General features: G+C 48.5%; 1 protein-coding gene across 1 annotated transcript in view; it reads left to right on the top strand.

Moving 5' to 3' along the window:
- The window catches only part of WNT9A (Wnt family member 9A), a 64,552-nt gene that overhangs the window by 33,227 nt on the left and 7,185 nt on the right, over positions 1-24,140 (top strand). The window contains exons 2-3 of the mRNA XM_059729243.1: positions 8,045-8,304; positions 12,112-12,374. Coding sequence (XP_059585226.1) covers positions 8,045-8,304; positions 12,112-12,374 — 523 coding nt within the window. The remainder of the gene's footprint in view (positions 1-8,044; positions 8,305-12,111; positions 12,375-24,140) is intronic.

A 24,140-nucleotide genomic window follows, 5' to 3' on the forward strand; every position in this document is an offset into this window, starting at 1 on the left:
TTGCTAAGAATTCCCCATGAGGGTGGGGGGCGACCCATGGAGTCGTCCAGCCAATGGGGAGAGCGGGGAATCGTTTCCTGGCACGCACGCTGGAGGGTGAAGCTAATGCTGTCTTAAATTTGTGAGCTCCCTCTTGCTCTGGCCCACGCATTCCCCTGGCACCGCAGGGCACCAGCAGGTTTTAAGTTTAGTTAATAATAATAATAATAATAATAATTAAAAAGAAAAAAAATCCTCCATAAATCTAGCTGATGGCTGTCTCATTCTTGAGAGGATGAAGGGGAGGGGAAGCGAAACCCTTGCTTGCTGACAAACCAAATGGGTTGTTCCAGTGGAATTAGGTCATTGGCAGCTCTGGGTGCCAAGCTACCTGGAAGCTCCTAAAGGAGGGAGTGAATGTAGTCATCACATTTAAAAAAAAACCCAAATCACTCGGCGGCGGTTCCAAAGGTGACTTTTGCCGCAGGGAACTTCTGAGCCCTCTGGTATGAGCCGCGCACAATGCACGTGCATGTTGCAAAGTCCAATTGAGCTGGAATCTGGAGGCACGTGCCCGCGCTCCCCGTGTTGTTTCCATGCTGGTGGATCTCGGCTCGGGGACCCGATTTGTGTAGACGTCTTCCTGACCTAAAAGGCCTGTTGCAAAGTAACTTCCTGAACAAGACTTCTTATAAAAGGCCGAAGGCTTGGGCTTGGGGTTAAGCCGTGCTGCTGAAACCTAATAGGCTGGGTTTGGCTTCTTGCTCTGCTGTTGAGTGTCTCAGAGTGGCGTTATCTTTCCCACCTGGAATAGGAGTGAGACTTGTTTCTCAGGAAGGCCTTGAGAGGTTTCTCGTTTTGTTACCAGGGAAGTTGTTTAGCCCTTCCCATGCATCCGTCTCGAGGGAGGTGTAAAATGTTTTTACTTCCAGGGCATCAGCTTTGCATGGTGCAAAAATAGCTTTTCTCGTACAGGTCCTTCACAGGAAGGCTCCACGAGGAGAACTTGTCCAGCTCTTGTCAGACCCATTGTAGTGTCTGTTGTACGCAGAATTTATCCTCCCTAGGATGAAGAGTCTTTACTTTAGCAATGGACATTATGAAGTGACTGAAAATAGACAGTTATTAAAAGTAGCAATTATTGAGCAAGAGCAGTCAACTCTAATTGGTGAGACTTTTCTGGGTCAAATGCCAGCAGAGATTCTGCATGCCCTACCTGGGGCATCTTCTGTTGCGGAGAGCGTGGGGCGTACCTCCCCAGATGGCAATAACGTGAAGACAGACAGGGGGGTGTGAAACTAGAAATCCCAGCTGGTCTTTACACCTCTTTTTAATCGATATCCAATAGCAAATGCAAAAGAACTTCTCCATGTGAAGTGAGATATGCTATGGCATGGTGGAGGTTACTTTCCTGCATTTTAGAAAAGGGTGAAAGTCTACTTGGAGGCAAGTAGAAGATACGTGGTGAAGGTATTGACTTGTGGTGGATGCGCTGGCTGTTTTGCAAGGACTCTACGAAGCAAGCGTGGCTCGTGAGCGCAGCGACCAAGATAGCTGTTCATCTACGACGCAGTGGTTAACGGAGCTAATCGCATACTAGGATGCATTAGCCGGTGTATCGCAAGCAGGGTTAAGGAAGTACTACTTCCTCTCTTGGTGCTGGTGAGACCCCAGCTGCAGGACTGTGTCCAGTTCTGGGTGCCACACTTCAAAAAAGTTGTGGACGATCTTGAAAGGGTCCAGAGAAGGGCCACAAGGATGGTGAAGGGCCTGGAGGACAAACCTTATGAGGAAAGACTAGCGGGGTCTAGGACTGTAGTGCATGGGGAAGAGAAGACTGAGGCGGAGGCTTGGTGGCTGTCTATAAGTGTGTAAGGGGTGAATATCAGGAGAGAAACGGTTCAATAGGGCTCCCCAGGGGAGGACAAGTTGCAGTGGCCATAACCTGTTGGAGGATGGTTTCAGGTTGAATGTAAGGAAGAACATTTTTACGGTAAGGGTGACCCAAATCTGGACTAGACTTCCCAAGGAAGGGGTGCAGTCCCCAACTTTGGAAGCCTTCAAGAGGAGACTGGACAGACACCTTCCTGGGATCGTTTGATCTCGGCAGTATTCCTGCGGGGCTTGGACTTGATCTTTTGAGGTTCCTTCCAGCCCTTAATTTCGATGAGGCTGTGACTGTTGGTGCCCACCCTCCATAACTTTCCAACTTTTTAACAGCATCACAGTGGGCTCTACATAGGGTTGTTACTTGTTCCTTTTGTTGGTCAAGTGAACGTTGAGCTGGAAGCCCCAGGTGAGATCTAGGGAGCGTGCACACATGCCATGAATAACTGGCTCCATCCCTGGAGGTTTCTTACAAGCTGAAGAGGTCTAGAACAGGTGCATAGACCTTTCGTCTGAGGACAAGGAGGGCTACAGCAGTGGGAACGCACACAAATGGAGCTAACCTGTTGCAGGTTACAAATGCACATCTTTTATTTTTGGAAAAAAACATCTGGTTTCTACCTGGGTCACCTGTAAAGCACTTTTGGGCCGTCATGGCAGAGAACAATCTTGAGGAAGAGCCCATACCTGATCCAAGGCAGTCCCTGTTCAGAAGGGGTGGTGGAAGCTCATGTTGCTGCAATGCTGGAGAAGGATATATGGATATATTGCAAGTGCGAGTGAAGGGTAGGCAGGAAAGCATGCAGCGGTCCTTGAGCTAAGGACCAGAGTAGATAGAAGCGGGAATGAATAGAGGGGTGTATGAAGGGCTGGCTTTTTATCAGAGAGCAGGAAGCAGCCATGAGACTGGATCTGAATGGGGACATTTGGGCAGGCCAGAGGTGGCAGGGGGCAGTAAGCAAGTCGGTTGCTTTTAGAAACCGGAGCTAACTTCTTATCCCCCTTGTCTGTCTACTTCAGCAGAGACCCCTTTGGCTGTGGGGTTATCCAAACTTGACCTTCCAAGGCCACAGCAAAATTTTAAGTTGGGGGTCGGTGTTGAAAGCAGTTCTGCTCCTGGGTTTGTTCCTCTTGAAAGTGCTCAAAAGTCACTGGGAATATTGTCTCCTTCTGGGAAAAAACCTCTTAAACCCTCATTTCACTCTATTAAGATGACCCAGCCATCTCTTAGTATGAGTCGCAGGCCTCTCAAAGCCAGTCGCTGCATCCAACAGGTCCAGACTCAACTCCACTGAATGCAGAGGTATTTTGAAGAGGAATTTGACCTGTTTCCAAAGGCCAATTTTTTTTGTTTGTTTGTGTTTTTTTTAATTTTATTTTTTTTTAAATAGTGTGTATAGTGTAGGTCAAGCTTTTATTTTTCTTGTATGGAGAAGAGGAAGGGAAAACTGGAAGTCCTGGGAGAAAAATGACTTGTGGAATAGTAGACTCGATGTCCAGCATGAAGCAGCGTCTGGTTTCCTGAACTGTCGAGTCACTGGACTGTGCGGCGTATTCTGCTGCGTCGCTATGAGAGCGGCGGCTTTGCTCTTTTCATGAGCTTTTTGCAGGAAAAAAAGGGCGAGGAAAAGGTACCGAAAAATAACACGGCGAGCAGAGCAGCGGAGCAATGTTCATTATAACAATGAAGGGCTGGGGGTGGAGAATCAACTGGAGCTTTGCATGGATCCACCAAAGAGAGCTCCTTGGAAGAAGATGCCGGCCGAGGAGGAAGCGATGGGGCGGGAATGCTATATTTCAGCAGACTTGTCATTGCAGGCGGGCGTAGCAGAGGCGTTTTCCCAAAAAAAAGCAGCTCACCTTGGCTCGGGTCTCCGGCGGCGCTCTCAAAGGAAACTCGGGCATGTCAAATGGGGAACGCTCTCGTGGGTGTCTGCAAAGGCCTACCTCTATCTTGTTCTCCTTGGGTTTGTGGTTTTTTGGGAGGGAGCCAGATCTTACTAAGGAGGAAACTCGGGTGTGTTTTAGAGTTTTATGGCTCCGAGCCTGCCTGAAAACAGAGCTCATCTGGAAAGTCGATCTCGAAGTCCAGTGAAATCTATGTTGCAGATACCGAGCCGTCTTGGAGCGCCCCAGCTGCAGGTCTGATGCCTGCTAAGACGATGATGACAGCGGAGCTGAACTCTTAAAGGTCACAACAGCTGGAAAGCCGTAAGAGCAACACAATTAGCAATATCGTATTGCAGAGTTTATGCGGCTCTGCTACTATCCAGCCTCGGGCCGGGAGCCGGCCAGGAAGCGATAGTTACAGTGCTGAGACCTCCAGTCCCATCCCTTACTGGCTTCCAACTAAATGATGGATTGCGTTTGAGCAGAGGGAGTAAGATGCAGATTGACATTAGTTGGGCTTTCCTGTTCAAGCTTCTTCAAATATTAACCAAAAAAAAACAAACCCCAACAAAAACCCCCCTTTCTTCTCTCTGTCTTGCTCTCCCCTTCCAAAAAAGCTCTGTGCTTCTTGGGGGCTGGAGAAGCCCTAGGTTATTCAGGGGAACACAGTCAAGCTCAAATGTAGCCTCATGCTAGATGTCTGTAGGTAGTACATGAATACAAGCAAGGCTGTGGTGTCAGCGGTTGCATAGATGCTGCTCACCATCTGTCGGGGCTCAACAGAGCGGGCAGAGAAGCTTGCAAGGAGAGTAGGGGGAATTGTCTTGGCTTAGGTGAGCAGAGTACCTGTGCCTCCTGATTTTTTTTTCCCCATCCCAGTGCTGTATCCCTCATCTTCCTCTCATAAGGATTGAGAGGGGAAAAAAAACAAAACTATGCTGGACCTCCCGATTTAGGAGAAATGAGCTGTTTTGGTCTCAGTCCAGGTCCTAGCAAAGAAAGACATGCACCCCCCTCCCTCAGCCCAAAATAATACAATCGCACATGGCACTAGTTGACAATTTCATCCTAAAAGCTAAGGATTTGGGCAAGCATAAAAAACAAAACAAAAAACCAACAACAACAGCAACAAAAGCCTTTGAACTTTGCTCACCCCAAAAGACTTCCAGCCCCCTTGGAAGGAACAGCGTGGTCTTTGTGAGGAGCTGAGAAGGTATCCAACTGACACCGTTGCCTCACAGGACCCTGCTCCGCGTTACGTTGCATAAAAGAGCTTTATTGGATTATAAAGGTCTCATGCATGGGCAGCTCCAAACCGGCACTTCATGTGGGGGCCTTCGCTCAGCTCGGCTGGCGCTTGTTTATTGATGGCACTGTTTGGGGAAGAGAGGGAGGGAAATGCTGCCTGAACCCTTCTACTGCGACTGTTGCAAAGCGTCTCCACGTCCCAACGCTGCTACTTGGGGCCCCTAACCGAAACGGGCATGGAGCCGGTGCTGCTGACTTTTTTTTAAACACCTGCCTGTGCATGCACTGAGTCATTTGCTCCATGGGGGTGTTCATTTTGAAGAGCTAGTCTGTTCGCCAGCTCGGCTAGGCACAGTATTTCCCTTCTCCCTTGCATGCGTTTTTCCAGCAGATCGGGCTCTAGACCTCTGGCAACCTTCACGTTGACCCTATGAAGTGTCTTGTCCTCGAGATGCTTCTCTAGTTCTTCTTGAGGCCAGTGCAACACGAGCTCAGCATGCCGAGGCCTTCATTTTTACCAGGCTCGCTGGATTGCACGTTGCACCGCTTCCACCTTCACAAAGTGGAAGGTTAGAAACAACTTTTCCCATCTCTTTTTTTTTCCCAGATGCTTCAGAAATCTGGACTAAAGAGCAAGACTCGGCTAACGGGCTGAGATCCAAAGAGCTGGGTGGACAGGGATGGTCCTGCTTGGAGCAGGGGGTTGGACTAAATGTGACCTCCTAAGGTCCCTTCAACCCTCACTTTCTAGGATCCTATGGAGAATTTTTCTTTTTGCTCCCTAAAGGGGATCCGCCTGCTTTCCACACTCTTGGGGGTCACGTGTGGCATGGCCGCATTTGGGGTAGATAACATTCATCCTCCGCCTGGCACGATATTTTTGTGAGTGTCAGCCTATGCCTTGGACTAGGATATTTGTAGTCACCTTGGTTGTGACCCGCAAGCCACAGTTGTCACATCTGGCAACATCCTGCTGAAGCTCTTCCTGCGAGAGTGAATAAAATGGGTCCAGCTTGCAACGGTCCATTTAACGCTTCAATATTTTTATCATTTCCCAGACTTTCCAGGCACTAATACTGGAGGCCTGAGTCCGGGCTGCTAACACAGCACTTTGAATCCCAGCCTGGTACTTTTGAAAAAAACCCCAAAACCTGGGCTTTAAAGAGACTAATGATGCTTAGGTGCCTACCTAGATATTTCAAATAGGTTTTATTTTAAGAAGGTGTTGATCACCTGAAAAATGACATCCAGAATAGTCGGTCCCTCTCCAGCTTGGCTATAGCATCTATGTACTCATCGCTTCTCACAGGTGCTTTCTACTTGTTGTATGCATCTTCTGAGATGCTAAAGAGGGCTTGTCGTGCACTCGGACTGATATTTTAGGAGGAGGTTTGCTTTAGAAGATGCTTACAATCTTTCTCTTCTCTCACATTCATGGATATCCTTTATCAAGGAAGTTTGCTGCAAAAGTCTTTTATCAATAAGAGTAGATGGGTTGATGGATCCCAATGATACATGGTCCATTGAATCACTGCACTTCTGTATTGCTGGACTGTTCTGTTCTGTTTAAGGCTATGTAGTGCTACACGTGACTATTCAACCCATGGTTCATTGGTACCCTTCTTCCTTGGGTAGACGGTCCTGAGCAAGCGTCTCGGTCAAGGGCAGCAGAGCTAGTTAAAACTCTGCAAATGAAGCTGGTTTTTAAAATAGTTTTTTAGTATATTTTGGTGTGGAAAGTCTCTCTCCATGCCGTCGTGTTTCTTGTGGGGGTATATAGGTACGTGCTCTTTCAAAAGTTTTTTAAAAACTAGTTTTTCACTTTTTAATTAGAAAATACTTTGGAAGAGAAAACAGATGCTGAGAAGGGGGAAAAACCCCCTTCCTCCCACAAACTGCAAAACCAAAATGGTTTTTATTAGTTTTGTGGGAAGTTAGCTTTTTCTTTTTTTTCTTCTTTTTTTTTGTCTTTCTTGCCAGCTGTACTGGCTGGGGGCACGTGGGTGTTCGGCCAGCACAGTGGATCCATGCCTTTTCATAAAGGACTATCTTGACATTATCATTTGTGTTGTTTGGAGGGGATGGGGCAACACGAGTATAGCATAGTGTCCTTGTAAAATGAAAAGCAGATAGGCATTCCTGCAGCAGAGGTTGACTCCTTAGGGGCTGCAAACCTGACTAGTGTTTAATTTTAAAAAAAGGGAAAAGAAGGGGGCTTCTTATTTATTTATTTTTCCTCCCTCTTCTCCATCCTGCACCTTTTTTTCTGTGACCTGCAGGCAGTCTCTGCAAGCTCTGAAAGCTGCCAAGTGTGCATCTTGGAGACGCCGCAGGCCCAGCCCCGCGCTGGCTCTGCGCGCGTCCGCCCAGGGCTGAAATGTTCCAGCATGTTTTGAATTCTGGCTTGAGCAATTCTTCCTTTTTGGCCGGGGAAATGTATCTTCAGGTCCCTCGAAACCCTATATAGTGATTCCCATTGACTGACTGCACTGGCACCTGGCCGGAAGAGGGCAGAGCCAGGAGAGTGGGGTACGGGCAGCGGAGCCAACGAACGGCTCATGCCTCCAGCAGATGTTCCTTGCCGCTTCTTTACTCCCTGGGGCCGATGCCAGCCTGGGTGGTGTCCAGCAGCCCGTCACTCGACACCAGGAACAGTATGCTGGCTGCTCTTATTGCACATTGTACGAGTCAAGGACCTTGTGTTTTGGAGGAGGCTGGAGAGGGGAAGAGGGGGTGGGACACGTATTTCTCTAAAGCTTCCAAATATTTCTAGGTCCCCCCCCCCAAGTTCATTTCTTTCTAACCGAAGTCTCTTGGCAGTGTTGCCTGAGGCTGTGGTTTATGAAGTCCTGGGTTAAGCAATAGATATAGGGAGCTGTATATATCCTGGGTTGTTCCCTATGCAGAAAAGCTCCCCAGATCTCTGCTTTTGGCATCAGCTTGATGTGCTAGAACGTGTGAATGGGGATAGCCCCTTTGCTCGCGCTGACTAGATCTCTTCTTTCTTCCCCTTCCCCCCCGTGCCCTATTCCTTTCGCAGGCTGACTGGGAATGAACCCCTGACCATCCTCCCTCTGACCTCAGAAATGGAGGAAGCTGCCGTCAAGGCCCACTACAAAGTGTGCGACCGCCTGAAGCTGGAGAAAAAGCAGCGCAGGATGTGTCGGCGGGACCCCGGGGTGGCCGAGACCCTCATGGAGGCCATCAGCATGAGCGCCCTGGAGTGCCAGTACCAGTTCCGCTTCGAACGGTGGAACTGCACGCTCGAGGGGCGCTACAGGGCCAGCCTGCTGAAGAGAGGTAAGCCCAGGGCATCGGGGGCCTATGGCCATGGACTGGTAGGTTGAGTTGCAAAGAGTTATCAATGCAAAGAGTTACCAGTGATTTCATGCTAAATCATCAGAGTTGACCGAAAGCAGCCTTCTGAGTCGCTGCCTCCAGTCCCCTGTGTTAACAGGCCGTTGTCACCAAAGGAATCTTCATTTCAAACCCTTTCCTGCAATGAGGAATACCGTTGCATGCTCTGTATCGCTCGGAGCAAGGGAGACGAGGGCACTGCCGGTGCCCTGCTGCTGCACAACGAGGGAAATAGTTCACTGGGAGTTACTCTAGCTTGTAGGAAGGGAGGAAACCAAGTCCATCCCTGCGTCGCTTCACAAGTGAAGCTAGCCTAACCCGAGTTCTAGTTTTTCTAGTCGAAAAATTATTGTAATCTGAGGTTTTTTTTCTGGGTGAAGAGTGGGGAAAGCCAAACCCATGCTTTCTAGACTCTCTACCACCCAGGAAGCTACAGAAGTGGTTGATTGCATTTACTCCCTCTGGTGCTTCAACCTGCTTGCCTGTAAAATGGGTGAGTGAAAGGCCATGCAATTGGGAGTGGAAGCTTAGGAGTCTTAACTTGCAGCTCTGCTCCAACTGTTAGGCCACACTTCTCTTCCGGTAGGCTTCCTCCAGCAAAATTAGTCACGCACAGCTGTCTAAACTGATGCAGTGTCAGTGATGGTAGGGAGCAAAGGAAGTCTGCACGGTTCTGCTTGCACCCATAATACAGTCTGCTGGCCAGAGGTACCCCTGGCTAATGGGCTTTCTCATACTGACACCCAGAGACCACAGTCTGCTCCTTCAGGCGGAGAGCTGTCCAGATGGGTAGCTTGTACTGTATCCAGGTCTCGGTGACAAGGCAGAATGCATTATCTGCCTCTGCAAGAAAAGGCACCGTGTAATAAATGACCCCGCCAAAGGCTGCAGTAGTCTGCCCGCTGTCTCATTGTTCCATGTTTTATTTCTCCGCGCTCGTCTGTACCCTCCACAGACGCTGTTAATCTTGCAGATGTGCCTCTAGCACAACACACTCCCCTTCAATCTTTCACTCCTCCGCACGGGGAGTTGCTGGTTCCTGTCTCGGCATTGCAGCAAGCCGTGCCTCGGGGCAAAGGGGCATGTGCCTGCTGTAGTTAAAACCCCGGCAAGCTGGAGTGTGTTTCTTTTTTTTCATCCTTTCATGCCCTTTGCAGGAGGAGAGCAGCTGACTTTCCTCCTATTTTTTTTTCCGCCCCCCCACTCTTTCTCTGTACCTTTATGTTTAGTCACCAGAAAACTGCTCGATCGCTGGGTTGCAACTTCCAGATAAGTGGTCCATTTCTTAAAATAACAAATGTGCAGTTAAAGGATTTATTATTCTCTTTGGATTCCCTCTTTGGAGACTTGCATGCGATTCTGGAAATGGCTGAAACTGGATAGCTCTGGATGGCAGGCTCCCTAGGCACCTGAGGTTAGAATGCCTGCATTGATTTAGAGCTCATTATCTTGTTACAAAATATCTCGGTGCAATCAAATAGTGCACCATGGAGATGGCTTTAATTCTGGCCAGAGCCAAATGTCACATGAACTTGGGTGAAGCGTGTGAGCTGCCTGCGAGCGAGTTGATACTTTGGTTGATGGGCATGGGGAATGAAGGATGGAGAAGAGCAGAATAAGCTTTTTATATCCAGTGGGGTGGTTATGAAATCCTCTACAGAGAGAACAAGTTCCTGGTATTATATATATATTTTTTTTTTAATACTTGAACAAATGCATTTTGCCACCAAAGCCCTGTAGTGGCAGCAAGCCACCAGAGTGGATCCATTCTCTCCGCATGCATCTCTGACCATGCAGCCTTTGATGCATGTCTGTTTGTATTATTATTATTTTTAATGCTGGGCTTGTCGCGTGCAGAAGGTATTCAGCATCTTATTGATGAGAGCAAGGAGAAAATGATGGTTGCTTTCTTAACAGGTCAATTGATAGCTGGTTTTGACATTGCTCATAAGTGACGTTTTTCCTTTGGGATCTCTAACCACAGAACGTACTTCCTTCCTTTTTTTTGGGACAGTGACTAGACTGGGCCATCCTATTGCAAGAGCCCTGGAGCATCGCTCGGAGCAGTACAGAGCCCATGATGCATAGTGGAGCAGTTCTGACATCTGTCCAGGGGAGGGCAGTGGTACCCATGCAGTCTGGCTAGCACCTGGCATAGCCTAGACAAATGATCATTGCCCCCAAAATTAATTTTCTATGTGGAAAGCTTGTATTCTGCATTCACAATGAAAAGACAGGCCTGGAAGTACAGGATTACCCTGGAAAAAGGCTTTCTTGCAAGGCCAAAAAGAGCAAATGTGCCTCTTGTACTCGGTGATCCCAGATGAACCAGATCATTCCCTGAAATCCTTCCTGCCTTCTGGTTCGGAGCAGATGTTATGAGCCAGTGTGGAGCTGAACCCATTTCTATGTTACCTTCTGTCAGGTGTCCAGCAAATTGTGTTCTCTTGGCAGCAGCCGGACGCCCCTGCTGTGATCTGATGGAGCCTGCACCTGCAATGGGTTAAATTAGCCACTGTGAGATGACGGGTAATGGGGTTGTATGGTCCCTTGTGTGGGATAGGGTGTCAGATGCCTGTAGCCATGCCCTCTTGGGTATTGGATATTCAGAATATACCCATGCTGGGGCTGGGCTGGTACTAAGATCATCCAGCGACTACCCCTGCCACTGCCGTGCTTCGAGTGAAGGATGCAGTTTTCAGTAGGTGTTTCCTGAACTGGTAGCGGGGGGGGGAAATTCTCCCTGCTCAGACCTTGTCTTCACCTTTTGGAGGCCATGCAGAGCGATGTCCAGCCTGTCTCACCCATCTCATTTTTAGTGCCAGGTGCCAGACAGCAACACGATGATGCTGGAACAATAATCAGGACGGTGCAGTGCCCTGTGATCACTCGGCATGGACCGCCCCAGTAGCGGTTCCAGGAATGGTCATGCAACAGTTTGGTGTAATCTGGGGCAGTGGACTGGCTTTACAGATGCATCCACCCCTATCGCAATTGGCTTGCGTGACTTTGGGCCTGGGGGTGTTTCTCGAGTGAAGTCCAGACTGGAGTCTGATTTCAACTACACAACCATGCAGGAATTGCTCCATCATTGTCTCCTTGTATAACCTTAATGCAAACCACTCTAGCTTTTGCTTCGGTTTATTTTCCAATAAAGTGGAAATGGCCTCAGTCTCATGTGTGTGTGAGAGAGAACTAGCTTGGTAGATTTGAGGTTTCCAGAGGATGCAGTTAACCGCCTGTTTTTGCACATTGTTTTGCTCAGCCTGGCTTGCTTAGTTTTCTTCAGCACTGTCCATCAAGACTTCATGCTTCTGGAGCAGGCATCCTTGGGGATTTTTTCCCCCTCCTTTGTAACCCTTTAGCTGCTCGAGGCTGTAGTACACCCGTCGGTGGTGGCTTTGAAGTCCTGGCTGGCCTCATCTCTGAGATGAAGGTAGCACTCTGCTCATTTGGAAGCAGGATGGTCTTGGCAGATCCACGCACGCCACTGGGACCACTTTTTCCCCTCGATCAGCCCCACAGACCTTGCCACATACTTGTGGAGAGCTTCAGGTTGCTGTTGCCCTGCCAAGGGAAAGAGGTTCCCTTCATTGCATTCTCTACTACGTCATCCCACAGAGTTCAACAGGCGGTTTTGGCACAACTTGTTCCTTCCAGTTCAGCTGCTCGTTGCAGTGTAGCCCGCACATAGAGTACAACTTGTTTTGCTGAGCCCCAGGTAATGGTGTCCTTTTGGCTCTCTCCTAGGTTTTAAGGAAACAGCCTTCCTCTATGCCATTTCCTCAGCAGGGCTCACCCATGCCATGGCCAAAGCCTGCAGCGCTGGGCGTATGGAGCGTTGCACCTGCGATGAAGCCCCTGACCTGGAGAACAGGGAGGCCTGGCAGTGGGGCGGCTGTGGCGACAACCTCAAGTACAGCAATAAGTTCGTCAAGGAGTTTCTGGGGAAGAAATCCATCAAGGACCTGCGAGCCAGGGTGGACTTTCACAACAACCTCGTGGGCATGAAGGTGAGTCCCTGGTCCTAGCTGGACTTCGGGCCCCGTGTCAGTAGGGTGTGTAGTGGCAGGGGGTGTCACGGCTGAATTTTGCTTTGCTTTTCATCTCTCTGGAGCTTGGTCTGACTTGGAAGGGACACCTGGATGTCACCCTCTCATTCTTCCTCCTCCTGTCCTCCATGACTCAAACACACCTCCTTCACTGTGGGATTTTTTTGCCATGGTGTGCGAGATGAGAAAGGGCAAGGCTTTTATCCAGAGCTCTGAAGGGAAGCTTTCCACCTTCAGCGCTCTGCTTTGTTTGGCACTCCTCACTTGCCCTGCACTAAAACCACTCAGATTGGCTGGCGCAGGTGCCTCGGATCAGCGTTTCACTGTGCAAACCTAGAACTAGGACATACTGTAAGCCTATAAATAGTATTTAATCCTTGTTATTGTCCGTGTGATTGGATATAAGGGTTGGGCTGCGATTTTTAGGACCTGGGGCTCCAGTTTCCCGGTCTGATGCTGCCGAGCCGGTTGCATTCTAGGAATCGCTGCCGCCGACTCCGTTTGCATGAGGAACGGTTCATTTTTTCCCATACGTGCGACAGAGCAAGGTGATCTGTTCGTGCCTGTCTTTTGCCTGTCGGCACGTACGAGCACAGCACCCCACTGTCCTAGTTCAGAGTGAAAAAAAGCACGGGGTTTAGCTGATCACTGAGGATAGCTGCTAGCACTCCTGCACCCAAGATGGAAAGGACACACTTCAGACCCTGAGCAGTTGAAGTCTGTGGTGCAGCCCTTCCCTTGGGTTGTGCACAAAGCAGCAGCCCGAGAGTGGGGGGTTGTATTTTGTATTGTGATTTTAGTCTTTGTTGCTCAGCTGTGTCATTTTAGCAGGACTAAATAAGGCACCACTGTAGCCTCAGTGTTGCAACCGCATGCTGCAGAACTGCGAGGCCGTGCCTGCCATCTCCCTGTCCTTCATTTAAAAAAGGGAAAAAAAAAAAAAAAAATCTGGAGCCTTGCCCCAGGAGGCCCTTTCCAGTCCTTTGAGACCCGTCTGCTGTTTTGTAGGCAGATGTTAACTGAAGATATCCCTAAAATCATCACGTCAAACCCTTGCCCACGGTGTTGGTTATTTCCAAGACACCAGCACAAATCCGTTCTCTGTAAGCCTCCAGGTTCAAGGGGTCTGTCTGCGTTACCTGACACAACTCCCTGCATACTCCTTTTCTGCAAATGGGTGAAAGGGAGGTCTCATGAGGCACTGGCACTCTGCAGATACAGAATAAGTGTCTGGCTCTGTTTTAAGCCATGCATGTGAAGACCCCATGCCAGAGCCCCTCGCAACTGCCCTTTCTCTCCCGTCCATTCATTTCCCAAGTTATAATATGCTGGCTTTTGGATACATTCATCCCTGTAGCTATAGGCCTGAGTTACTGCTGAGAGCAGGACTGCTTAAGTGATCCATCAATGGATTTTAATTTCAAAAGTATGCACTAGCTTTTAGGGTATTATAGTCTGAGCTAGGACCGGGACCAGGGACCTTCTTGTTCTAAGTGCATTAGCTGCATAGTGCATGGGAGTCTTTAGATACTAGTGTATTGAATGTGCTTTGCCAAATCATGGAGAATGAAGTGGTGCAAGGCACTTAATGGATGCAACTGTCCAGATCTGCTATTTCATGACTACCTTCTGCAGTGCAATGTCTGCGTCCTTTAGAACAGGGGTTTTCCACCAGGAAGACATATCTGAAGTATATATGCTTGAGTGTTTCATGTGTCACCAGGGTGGCAAACCATCATGGAATAGGATCATAGAAACAGAGGACTGGAAAAGTCCTCAGGGAGTTGTCTGGTTCAGCCTCGTGCTCGAGGCAGTCATCCCTGTCTAAACTATTCCAGAAGAGCATGCGTCTGACCTGCTCTCAAAATCCCAAGGATGGAGGTAACCCTGGGGTCAACCCATCTGGCTAGCACACTCTTCATATGTGGGTGGGGGAAATGAGCCAGGTCCCTTGCTATCTGGCTCGGTCTATCTTTGTCCGCATTGGCTGACCAGGCCCTGCAAAACCTGCCTTGTGTAAGATCATATCTGAACTGATAAAGCTTGGGACCTTTGCATGCTGGAAAGGTTTAAATGTAATTGGCTTTGGCTTTTATATTAGTTGTGCTTTGATTACAAAGAACGCTCCTTATTCAGTCTATGCTTATCTTTTCCTTGAAATCCTTGCTTTCTGTACAGATAAAATCATGCCCGTCATAGGGCTCATATCCATTGCCGTGCTTACTGAGGGAAGTATCAGAACCTGCATTTTTATTGATCCATCCAGAGCTCTTCACCTGTCAGCATTGCTTTTAGTGAAGGTGACAGGGGAGGGGGTAACCAGTTCAGTTCAGCTTGAACACTGGGCCTGTCTTCTCCTCTCCACACCAGGAGAAGCTGGGCATTGATTAATCCTCCTTCTGTGCACTGCAAAACCACCCACCTGTGCCGTAGCATGAAAAACTAATTTGAAAGGTCTGAGAGAGGGCTGCTGTAAAACTCATTCGAGTCCCAATTTTAATTAAAGTGAATTAACGAAGGAGGCCAGCATGTAGCGTGTCTTGACTTACTGGTCCACATTAAAAAGCTAACATGGGGACGTAAGAATGGAAAGGCCCATCTTTTATTAGTCAGAAATTAATCAGACCATTCTTTAAATGCCACTGTAAAGATTTTATCTAGTTTTACTGTCATGAAGTGCTTAAAGCTTGTGTTCTGGTTGCAAAAGAAGCCAACAGCATCCTTCCTACGTGTCATGGAGGAGTTGGACAGACTGGAGGGGGTCCAGCAGAGAGCAACACATGATTAGAGGCCTGGAAAGCATGGCTTGAGGAAAGGCTGAAGGGACTAGGGTTATTTTTCTCTGGAGAAGAAAAGACCAGAGGGATTTAATAATATCTGCTCAGTCTTCCAACGCCTGAAGGGCGACTTATAGAGGGGATGGAGATGGGGCTGCTTTCTGTAGTTGTAGTAGGCAGGACTAGGAGCAATGGCCTCAAGCTGCAGCAGAGGAAATGGAGGCTGGAGATTAGGAAGAAGTACCTCACTACGTGGGTTGTCAAGATGAGAATGGGCTACCCAGAGAGGTGGTTGAATCTCCATCCCTAATAAGGCCAGCATTTCGTTGGGGTCAAGTATGATCCTGCCTTGATCAGAGGAACAGTTGAGATCTCCTGAGATCCCTTATAGCTATATGTTCATATGGTACCATCATCCCCACAAGGGCTGTTATTACCATCTTGGAGGGGAGAAGCTGATGTATAAACCACTTAAGTGACTTGACAGAGGTCACACAAGCAGCCTTTGGCAGAGGAAGAGATTGAACCTAGGTTTCCTGTTCACACTAACCAAAGTACCACCCTGTTTTTTAACTTGAAACACTTGTCTATGCTTGGGGGGGGGGGGGGGGGGAGGATTGCATTCATTATATGACATCAATTTATTGAATAACTGGTGTAGATGCCCTATAAAACCTTTCTTGGGGTGGTCCAAGCACAGCCAAGGGAAGACTCCCTTCCCCAATAGCTTTGCTTAGCACCGGTGTCTCCCCCAAAGAGCGTAGGTTCAAGGGGTATCCCATTTAAAGCATAGCACGTTTAATCAATGTTCACAAGTCAGGAAGCGTTACTCCCAGCCTAGCAGAACGTGTAATGGGTCCCCTGAGATCCAGCAGAGTTGGGGCAAGGCTTCATTGGCCAAGTTGGCAGCATCCGGTCAACAAGGCAACTTCTCTATAGGTTCACGAGGCTCACAAGTGACCTGTTTCTGGCTGGTTCCCCTCCAAAAGAGGGTTTCCTAGCTTGAGCATCTTTCCATGCTAGAAGTCTCTAATTTTATTTCGTCTTCCACCCCTTATTTTGTCTCCCCCACCCATGGGTTGACTGCAACTTTGCCCCAAACGCTGAAATGATCGCTGACCCGGTTGTGCCCGTGATGGCTCGCTAAGCGCTTTCGATATGACCTCAGCCGCTCATGAAAGGGCAAGCTTGTCTGGCGTGAAGATGAGGTAATTAGGCTGAGGACTTCTCCGGCCTCCTCTTTATTGCGAGGCATGAGCTCTGAATAGACCGCTTATTAAAAAAGCAATTTCCCGTCCTCTGCCAAATCTGCCGCAGCTCATTCAGCTATTCTTTCGGCGGGGGTTGGAAGTTGACCCAGTAAAGCTCCCTCGCCGACAATTAAGTGGAAGTTCCTCAGTTATATTAAATAGCGAGGCCAGACTCTCTTCCAACACCCTCTTTCCCCCCCCCACCGCCATGTCCTTCCCCCTCAAGCCCACAATCGCGGCCCTCTTTTGTAACCCATTAATGAAAAGTCAGAATATTAGAGCACTCAATTAGTTCCACCGGGCTGCAGTAAGTGATGTTTTAATTAAATTCACCCATGTTTCTCAGCAAAGTATCATTAAACATGACTTCCCCACTACCTCTCCAGAGCGTTGCTAAGTTCCTTAATCCTAGAAGGGCTGACCTTTTCCCGAGGCATGTCTGGTCAAGCATGTCTTACAAATCTGAGGGGCACTATGAAAGGGGATGCGGTTATCCAGGAAGAAATGTCATGTTCCCATTCCTTCACCCCCCTTCCCCTCCTGGAGGGGATAAGACCGAAGGAGACGAGACCGTGAAATGCAGAATACCTGCCTCTTCTAGCAGGGGTGCAGAAAGAAAACAGAAACCAGGATATTTCCCCTGAAAAAGTCCCTTGCTCTCGCTTTGAAACACAGGGCATTCTTCAAAATGCAGTACTCTCACATTGCATACCCCCCAACTCCTGGAAGGTGAACTGGGGCTGTTTGACCTACAGAAATCATGTGCCACTCAGCCATAAAAATGAATCCCTCTTATTCCAGGTCTGCCTCTGCGATTCTTCAAGCGAATGCTTGTAGCACGAGGAGCAGGAGGGCGATCCTGGCTTTTCTGGAGGGATTGTTGGTGGGGTACACAGGTTTTTGGGGGTTTTTTTTCACTTCTAAACCCAAAGGCAATATTGGGCCTCACTTGGTAATGACTGTTAGCCCCATCTAGCTACTGTCAAGCCCCTGGGGAATAAGGCAGAGTGAGGCTGGAGACAACCAACTGCATGGCTGGCTTGGGACTGCCTTGCTGTTCCTTAATTCTCTCTTTGGAGGCGGTGTTGGCAGGAAGCTTGAAAACCAAATGCCGCCACTTCTTTTAGCCGAGGCATCAGACAACTTTCAGGCCTGTCAGGATCTATCGGCGTTGCTCGATACGGTTCCTAGCATTGGTATCCGAGCGTCTCCATCCGTAACGGGGGAAGTACTCTTCTCCCCGTCTTGCAGGTGAGTCGGGCAGGAGGTTAGTGGAAGAGCAGAGACTTGTACCAGTTGTGGGAGGAGAGGATCGAAGTGCAGGGACCGCAGTGCTCTTTATCCCCTCTAATTGTTCTCGATATAAAATAGGATTTCAATCTCCAGAGCTGTCAGGCAGATGCCTTAAAAAACAACCCCTTTCCACATATCTAATTGTTCCTTTTGGCCAGTCAAATCTTGTTCTCCCTTGTTCCTCTCCCATGCAGCCGACGTACGTAGTAGGAGATGTGGCTCACCGTGGCATGTCTACACGTGCCGTAATTAGGGCACATGAAGTTTAGTACCTGTTATTACATTGACTACAGTGGTGTGGTAGAAGGTGCTAGTTAACTTGTTCTAGTTTAGTACCTGGTATTACAGGTACTAACTCAATGTGCTGTAATCGGTGCTACTGCACAGTAGCACTAGCTCATGTTTTTTATGGGATGTTAACGTGCAGTAGACTAATTCTACCATGCATTAGCACGGCTTTTGCTATGATGTGCCAATGCACGGGAGAATTGGTGTACTGCACTTTTAACGTCTTGTGTAGATGCACGCAGCATCAGGTCGTCTTGTTTAAGGGTATACTCTCAGCAACCTGGACCTTGAAACATCCTGCTATTTTTCTTATGCTTGCACTCTTCCCCATTTGCTTACTGAGCTGGGTGTCTCAAGGCAAAAAAATGGGATTTGTGCCTGCGATTTGTCTGCAGGTAGAAAAATGCAAAATCCAGTTGTTTTGGTTAGCTCCCAATTGGGTCTTGCAAACGGCTTCCCGAACATGAACCTGTCTCTGATAGCCCACGAGGAATTTGTATTTTGTTTTTTTACACCGCACTTTTCATCCTCATCAGAGCTTTACAAATGTTAACTGATTCAGGTAAAAACTTGAAGCTGAAGTTGGCCGGGAAAACCTAGCTTTAAAGTAGGTTTACAGTCTTTCAAGTCTCTTGTTACGTTGAATAGGAATTTATTTTATGTTCTTCTGGAGGGTTGGTGGGGGGGAGAGTTTTCTTTGCTCTCCTCTGAAATCCCCCAGTCTGTTCTCCGACTGCAAACGTTCATATTCTTACAACACTGTACATGTTTCTGCGCCTTCGCCCCTCACCTCTGCAGGTGGGGCTCTGTCCAACAGATCTTAAACCTGACCCAAAGAGAGGCCTTGCTTTTAAAACATCTCTGGCAGGGGGCTGATGTTTACTATAGCAACCTGTGAAACAGTCCATATTTCAAGTAACGCTTCAGCTAATGGCAGCAATTGGTGTTGAGGGACCAGTTGGGTTCGGGGCCAGGGAGCATGCAAACTGGGCAGGGGGGATGCCAGTGACCACCGATTCTTGACTTGGGACAATGAGCAAATAAATGCAAGTTGAAGGTATGTACCCAGTGGATTGGAGATATCTCAGATTTGAAGAGGAGTGTTTCTCTAAAGAGCCCGTCTGGAGCAGAAGCCATGCTGTCGGGAGGAATGCGTAGGCTGCTCTGAATGTACAGCTGACTTCTTTGCCCCAAAAGGAGATGGAAAGGAGGTTTAATGCCCAGACTCTGGGGAGCCGCGGTCCAGAGCTGGGGAGAGTGATAGTATGGTCTAGGAATTCCCATGGTTGGGTGCCCAGCTTGGACTACCGCTGCTTGCGTTCAGGCTATTCCAGGAATTGGCTTAGGAGCACTGCAGGGTCTGATTGCCCAGTTGGGAATGAACAGGAATTTGTGCTCAGTGTTTCAGCCAAGACGCTCCGGGATTACATTCGCAGTGTATCCAAAACTGATTATTACTAGGCATTCGTTTGCTACCAAGTGCAGTCTATTGTTGTGAGAGAGGATTATGTGTTGCATAGCGATGCTCTGTTATGATCCCTCTCCTTGACTCTGTCAGCCTAGTGGAAGCAAAGCCCTGCGGTATTGCCTTAATCCACTTAGCTCTTGTGTTCACACAGCAGCATGGAGCAATCGAGATGATCCAGCATTCCCACCTGAATTTCATTTCCCCTGTCTGCATGTCTTGGTGTTTTCAAGACTGAGTCTTTGGTATTTTTGAGACCAGCTGAAATCTGTCTTTTATATAACTGTGCTGTTTTGAAAGGGAGTGTAGTGCCACATCCCCACGACTAGCCCAGGTTGGGAATTCATCAGTCTATTCCTTTCCATACCTTTCACCCACCGTTCAGCCTTGTATAACTAGTGTCCTAGAGGAATATTTCTAATATTGTTGCACCCTGATGCTGCCTACAAAATTGCAGCAAGTCCAGATAGACTCTGAAGTGGGACTTGGGCCGCCTCTAGTTGACTTGGGCCGCCTCTAGTTGACTTGGGCCGCCTCTAGTTGACTTGGGCCGCCTCTAGTTGACTTGGGCCGCCTCTAGTTGACTTGGGCCGCCTCTAGTTGACTTGGGCCGCCTCTAGTTGACTTGGGCCGCCTCTAGTTGACTTGGGCCGCCTCTAGTTGACTTGGGCCGCCTCTAGTTGACTTGGGCCGCCTCTAGTTGACTTGGCTAACTTTGTGCTGAAATCCATACTGCTTTGACTACAGTGCTATGGTAGAAGGTGCTAGTTTAACTTGTTCTAATCCATTTTCTATGTCTTCCTCAAAAGCAGTCCTTCCAAGTTTACTCTTGCTTGGGAGTAAACCACAGACTTGTGATGCTCGTCCCCTGCTCTGTAGCCTTAGCGCTGAAAGGAGTCTCCAGCGCTGCTACAAGATCCCACCAGCAGGTTTTGGTCCACTGGTTGCCCCTTAGTGTTGATGGATAGAAGGAGGTGGGTCAGGAGCTGCTTCTCTTGGGAATGGGGAGAAAAATGAAGGGAACAGAGCAATCTGGAGTAAAGGGATAAGTAAAGACATAAGCTGAACTGAGTCAGCAGGAAGTGTTTATGGCAACCGTTGTTCTCTTGGAAACCAGTAAGCTATGGTTTTCTGCAGAACATGTCCTTGAGTAGCTGAGTCTTCACTGACAGCAGCTAGGAAGGGCATCTGGTGGGAGGAAGTACTCTAGGATTTTTACTGTAGTGGCCTTGTAACACCCATGAGTCTTCCTAAGTCCCATACGACGGGTGTTTTTTAAATTTGAGGATATGTTGCAGTTGCACACTAGCAGTGTAAATGCTGAACAAAGACTGGTTTGCTCATCAAAAACAAGAAAAGGGGGGAGATTGCACACTCTCTCTCATGTGGCCCATCACTATTGCATGCAAGCAGTTCTGGCTGTTGATCAGCCATGGAGTTGGAAGTGGGACTGGGGAGTTGTCTAGTGGTTTTAATATTTATGCGTTATAAACTGTCTTGTTCATCCACTAAAATATGGATGATAAACCTTTACTCTCCTCGTCTGTACTGTAGTAGTGGCTGGTTGATGAGAAGGGGACCGGCAAAAATGTTGCCTTCTACATGGTTTATGTTTCTGTTGGCTTCATCGGATGCTGGTAGTCCTGCACCTCCTGCAGACCCACACTGGTGGGGAGATGGATGGGATGATCAATGTAATCCATCACTTCTGGTGTTGCAAGAAAATCACCAGGTCTCCTTCTGCTACCACAAGATACAGCCAGCATGGCCACTTACAGGGGACTCGCATGGTGTCCATCATACTGTGTGTTGTTTCTTGAGGTCTCCACCACTGGGATGCTCCTCCTCTCATAGCCTGTGGGACGTGGGTGGAGTGGGTTATGGAGCAGGAAGGAAAAGAATAAAAAATCTTGGACCGTGACATGATTGTGATTGGAGACCACACGCAAGTATCTCATCAACATTGCCCAGCGCTCTGGTGGTCTGGGCGCTAAGTTGGGCATAGGAGCTTGTTTCTGATCTCGGCTGGGGTGAGAAGGGAAAATCTGTTTTAAACCAGCCATTATTTATTTATTATTCTGTATTTGAAATTGTGTTTTGTGCACTCTTGTGTAACATTGTGGGAATTCCCACAAGAGTTGGCTAGACGGTTCGGCTCGCACAGCTTCCAATCCAGCCATCTCCTTTTCTGTCTCTCCATCTCTCTCTTTTTGGTCTTGTATGAGAAATGTATTCATTTGTTTTGAGGAGCAGTGTCTCCATACCAACTAAAGCTGTGACGGGAAGATCTCCCTATGCAGGAGCAGGTTTGCCTACACCTTGGTAAAGGAGGCTGTCTTCTTCCTTGCTCTCCACAATCCTATTTTTGATTTCTTCCCTACACCTCTGTCCTCTGGGATCTCATTATCACACCTCTGGAATATGGTGTCAGGAAAATTAGGACTTGAGTTAAATGGAAGCACGTGGACCCTAGCCGGGCTCTCCCTGTGTCACCCCATGGAAGTTGATGAGCGTTAAAGGAGGATTGAATCTGATACTTGCACAATCCCTCTTCTCAAAGGCTCCCAACAGGCTGCAATTCATAAGAATTTCAAACCCCCTTCCACCTCAAATTTGATGAACTTTGAGGCTGTCTCTTGCCCCTTTTTTTTAAAAATTTGGGTTACAAATATACAGTTGTGGCCTTGCCCAAAGGCTTCCACAGCGAATGTCAGCGTGGCACAGTAGGTAACCTGGACCGGGGCTTGAGATGTGGGATCTATTCCTGATTCTATCGGTGGCTTCATTGTGTGACCATTAGCAAATTGCTTCTCCTCCCCATTCCTTGGTTTCCCCGTCTATACAGCGGGGGCATGATACTGGACCTCCCTTGCAGAGTGTTTCTGAGAGTTGACTGACAAATTGCAATCCATAAAGGCTGGTGTTTTTAGCTGTACTGTCAGCTGTTGTTGAGGCCCACGCTGGAGGGTGATCTGAGACTTGGCCAAGCAGCATACCTCAGAGAGATGTGGGGACTCTAAGATGGGGAAAATAATCATTCTAGCAAATGTTGAAGTCTTGCATAACCCCCTCGTGCACACTCATTTTTCATAGCTAGTAAGTCTGCCACTCATGAGTCAATGGCTTTGTCAGGGGTCCTAATGGGAAGCCCGGGGAAGACTAATTGCCGAGGTGGCCAGACTTGGCTGATGAACCAGCTGGCCACAGTTAAGGCCTCCTGATTTTGGCTTTTGAGGGGAGAGCACCCTTCTCATTTAAATCCACCTGTGGCAGCAGGGTACAAGCCAGCCAGCAGGTCTGCCCTGGTGAGCCTTGTTGCATCTGCCTCTGGACTCCAGCTTTTGGGATCTCTGCTCGGCTTTGGTACCTCGGACCCGGACTGCAGCCTGTGATTTGGACTCTGCCTCTGGGTTTCCCTCTTGGATCTGGCAACTCGTTTTCTGGTTCTGGACCCCTGATTTGGCCTGTGATTTGGACCCTGTTCCTAACTCTTAGTGGGCCCTACCTACTAGGCCAGACTGCATAAGACCTAGTCTTACAGTTTGCAAACTCCATGGCATGTGACTTCTTGCTTCTTTCCATCAGGCTGTGGGGCAAGCCCTGGCTCTAGAAATGTAATAAAAAAACCCCAAAACAAACTCCCAAACACTGCAAAAAATCAAAAGCACCCCCAAAACCCTCCATAACCCATAGCTCTAGGAATCTTGTACTGTCTCAAGAATGAGTGGTCCCCCTCTGCTCATGGTGGGATGAGACTTGCAATGTTCTTCATGATAGGTCTTTCCAAATGGCTACAGACCTTTATAGAGAAAGAGCTGATGGCTTCAAGTCAATCTGCCACTTAAAACTATCCACAGTTGGAGACAGCTCAGCTCTGTGGATGCCACGGATGCTGCCTCTGAGTTGAGAGTGGGAAAACCGTTGCTGTGACCAACTGGTATGTCCCAGTGGCAAAACTGACTCCTTAAGATCAGTTATGGGCTGCAAATTGGGCCCTTATGTCTCAAAATTCCCTTGCTTTGACACAAACTCAGACTTCATCGGATCATAGAAAATTCAGGTGGGAAGGGACCTCAGGAGGTTGCATCTAGTCCACCCCCCTGCTCCAGGTAAGACCAGCCCCAACTACATCAGCCCAGGCACGAACATTTCAAGCAACTCTACTGAAGTTCGTGGAGATAACGTGCTATATAATGGGGCCAGATCCTTGTCCCAAACTAGTGTTGTGTGCAAAACCAATTTTGGCATTTGCGTGGCTTTAAGACTCAGTGTGTCACCTGTAGCATTGGCTGGTTGGAGCCATGCCCCGGCTGCTGGCTGGGCTCCGAGGTGCAGGAGCGATGCAACTGCAGCTTTCCCGGCCCCAAGGTGAGCCCCAGCCTCCCCTACCCCACCCGGGGTAACCTGCTGTGCACCAGGGGTATGTGGCACGCATGTTCCCTGGAGACAAGTAGCAGTGGCACTAGTCCCCAGGGAACCAAATGTCCACGCTCATCTGCACGTGGCCTCTGAATCTGTCCTGTGAATCACTTGTGGGTATTTGCACACCTAACAGTGCTAATATTTCACAACACTCCCTGATGCCTTTAAAAGCATCTCGGGACTCCTCGGGGTGCGTTGGAGATGAAAATAACTGGCCTAATACCTATTGAGG

This window comes from Alligator mississippiensis, chromosome 5 (assembly GCF_030867095.1).
Source record: "Alligator mississippiensis isolate rAllMis1 chromosome 5, rAllMis1, whole genome shotgun sequence".
NCBI lineage: Eukaryota > Metazoa > Chordata > Crocodylia > Alligatoridae > Alligator > Alligator mississippiensis.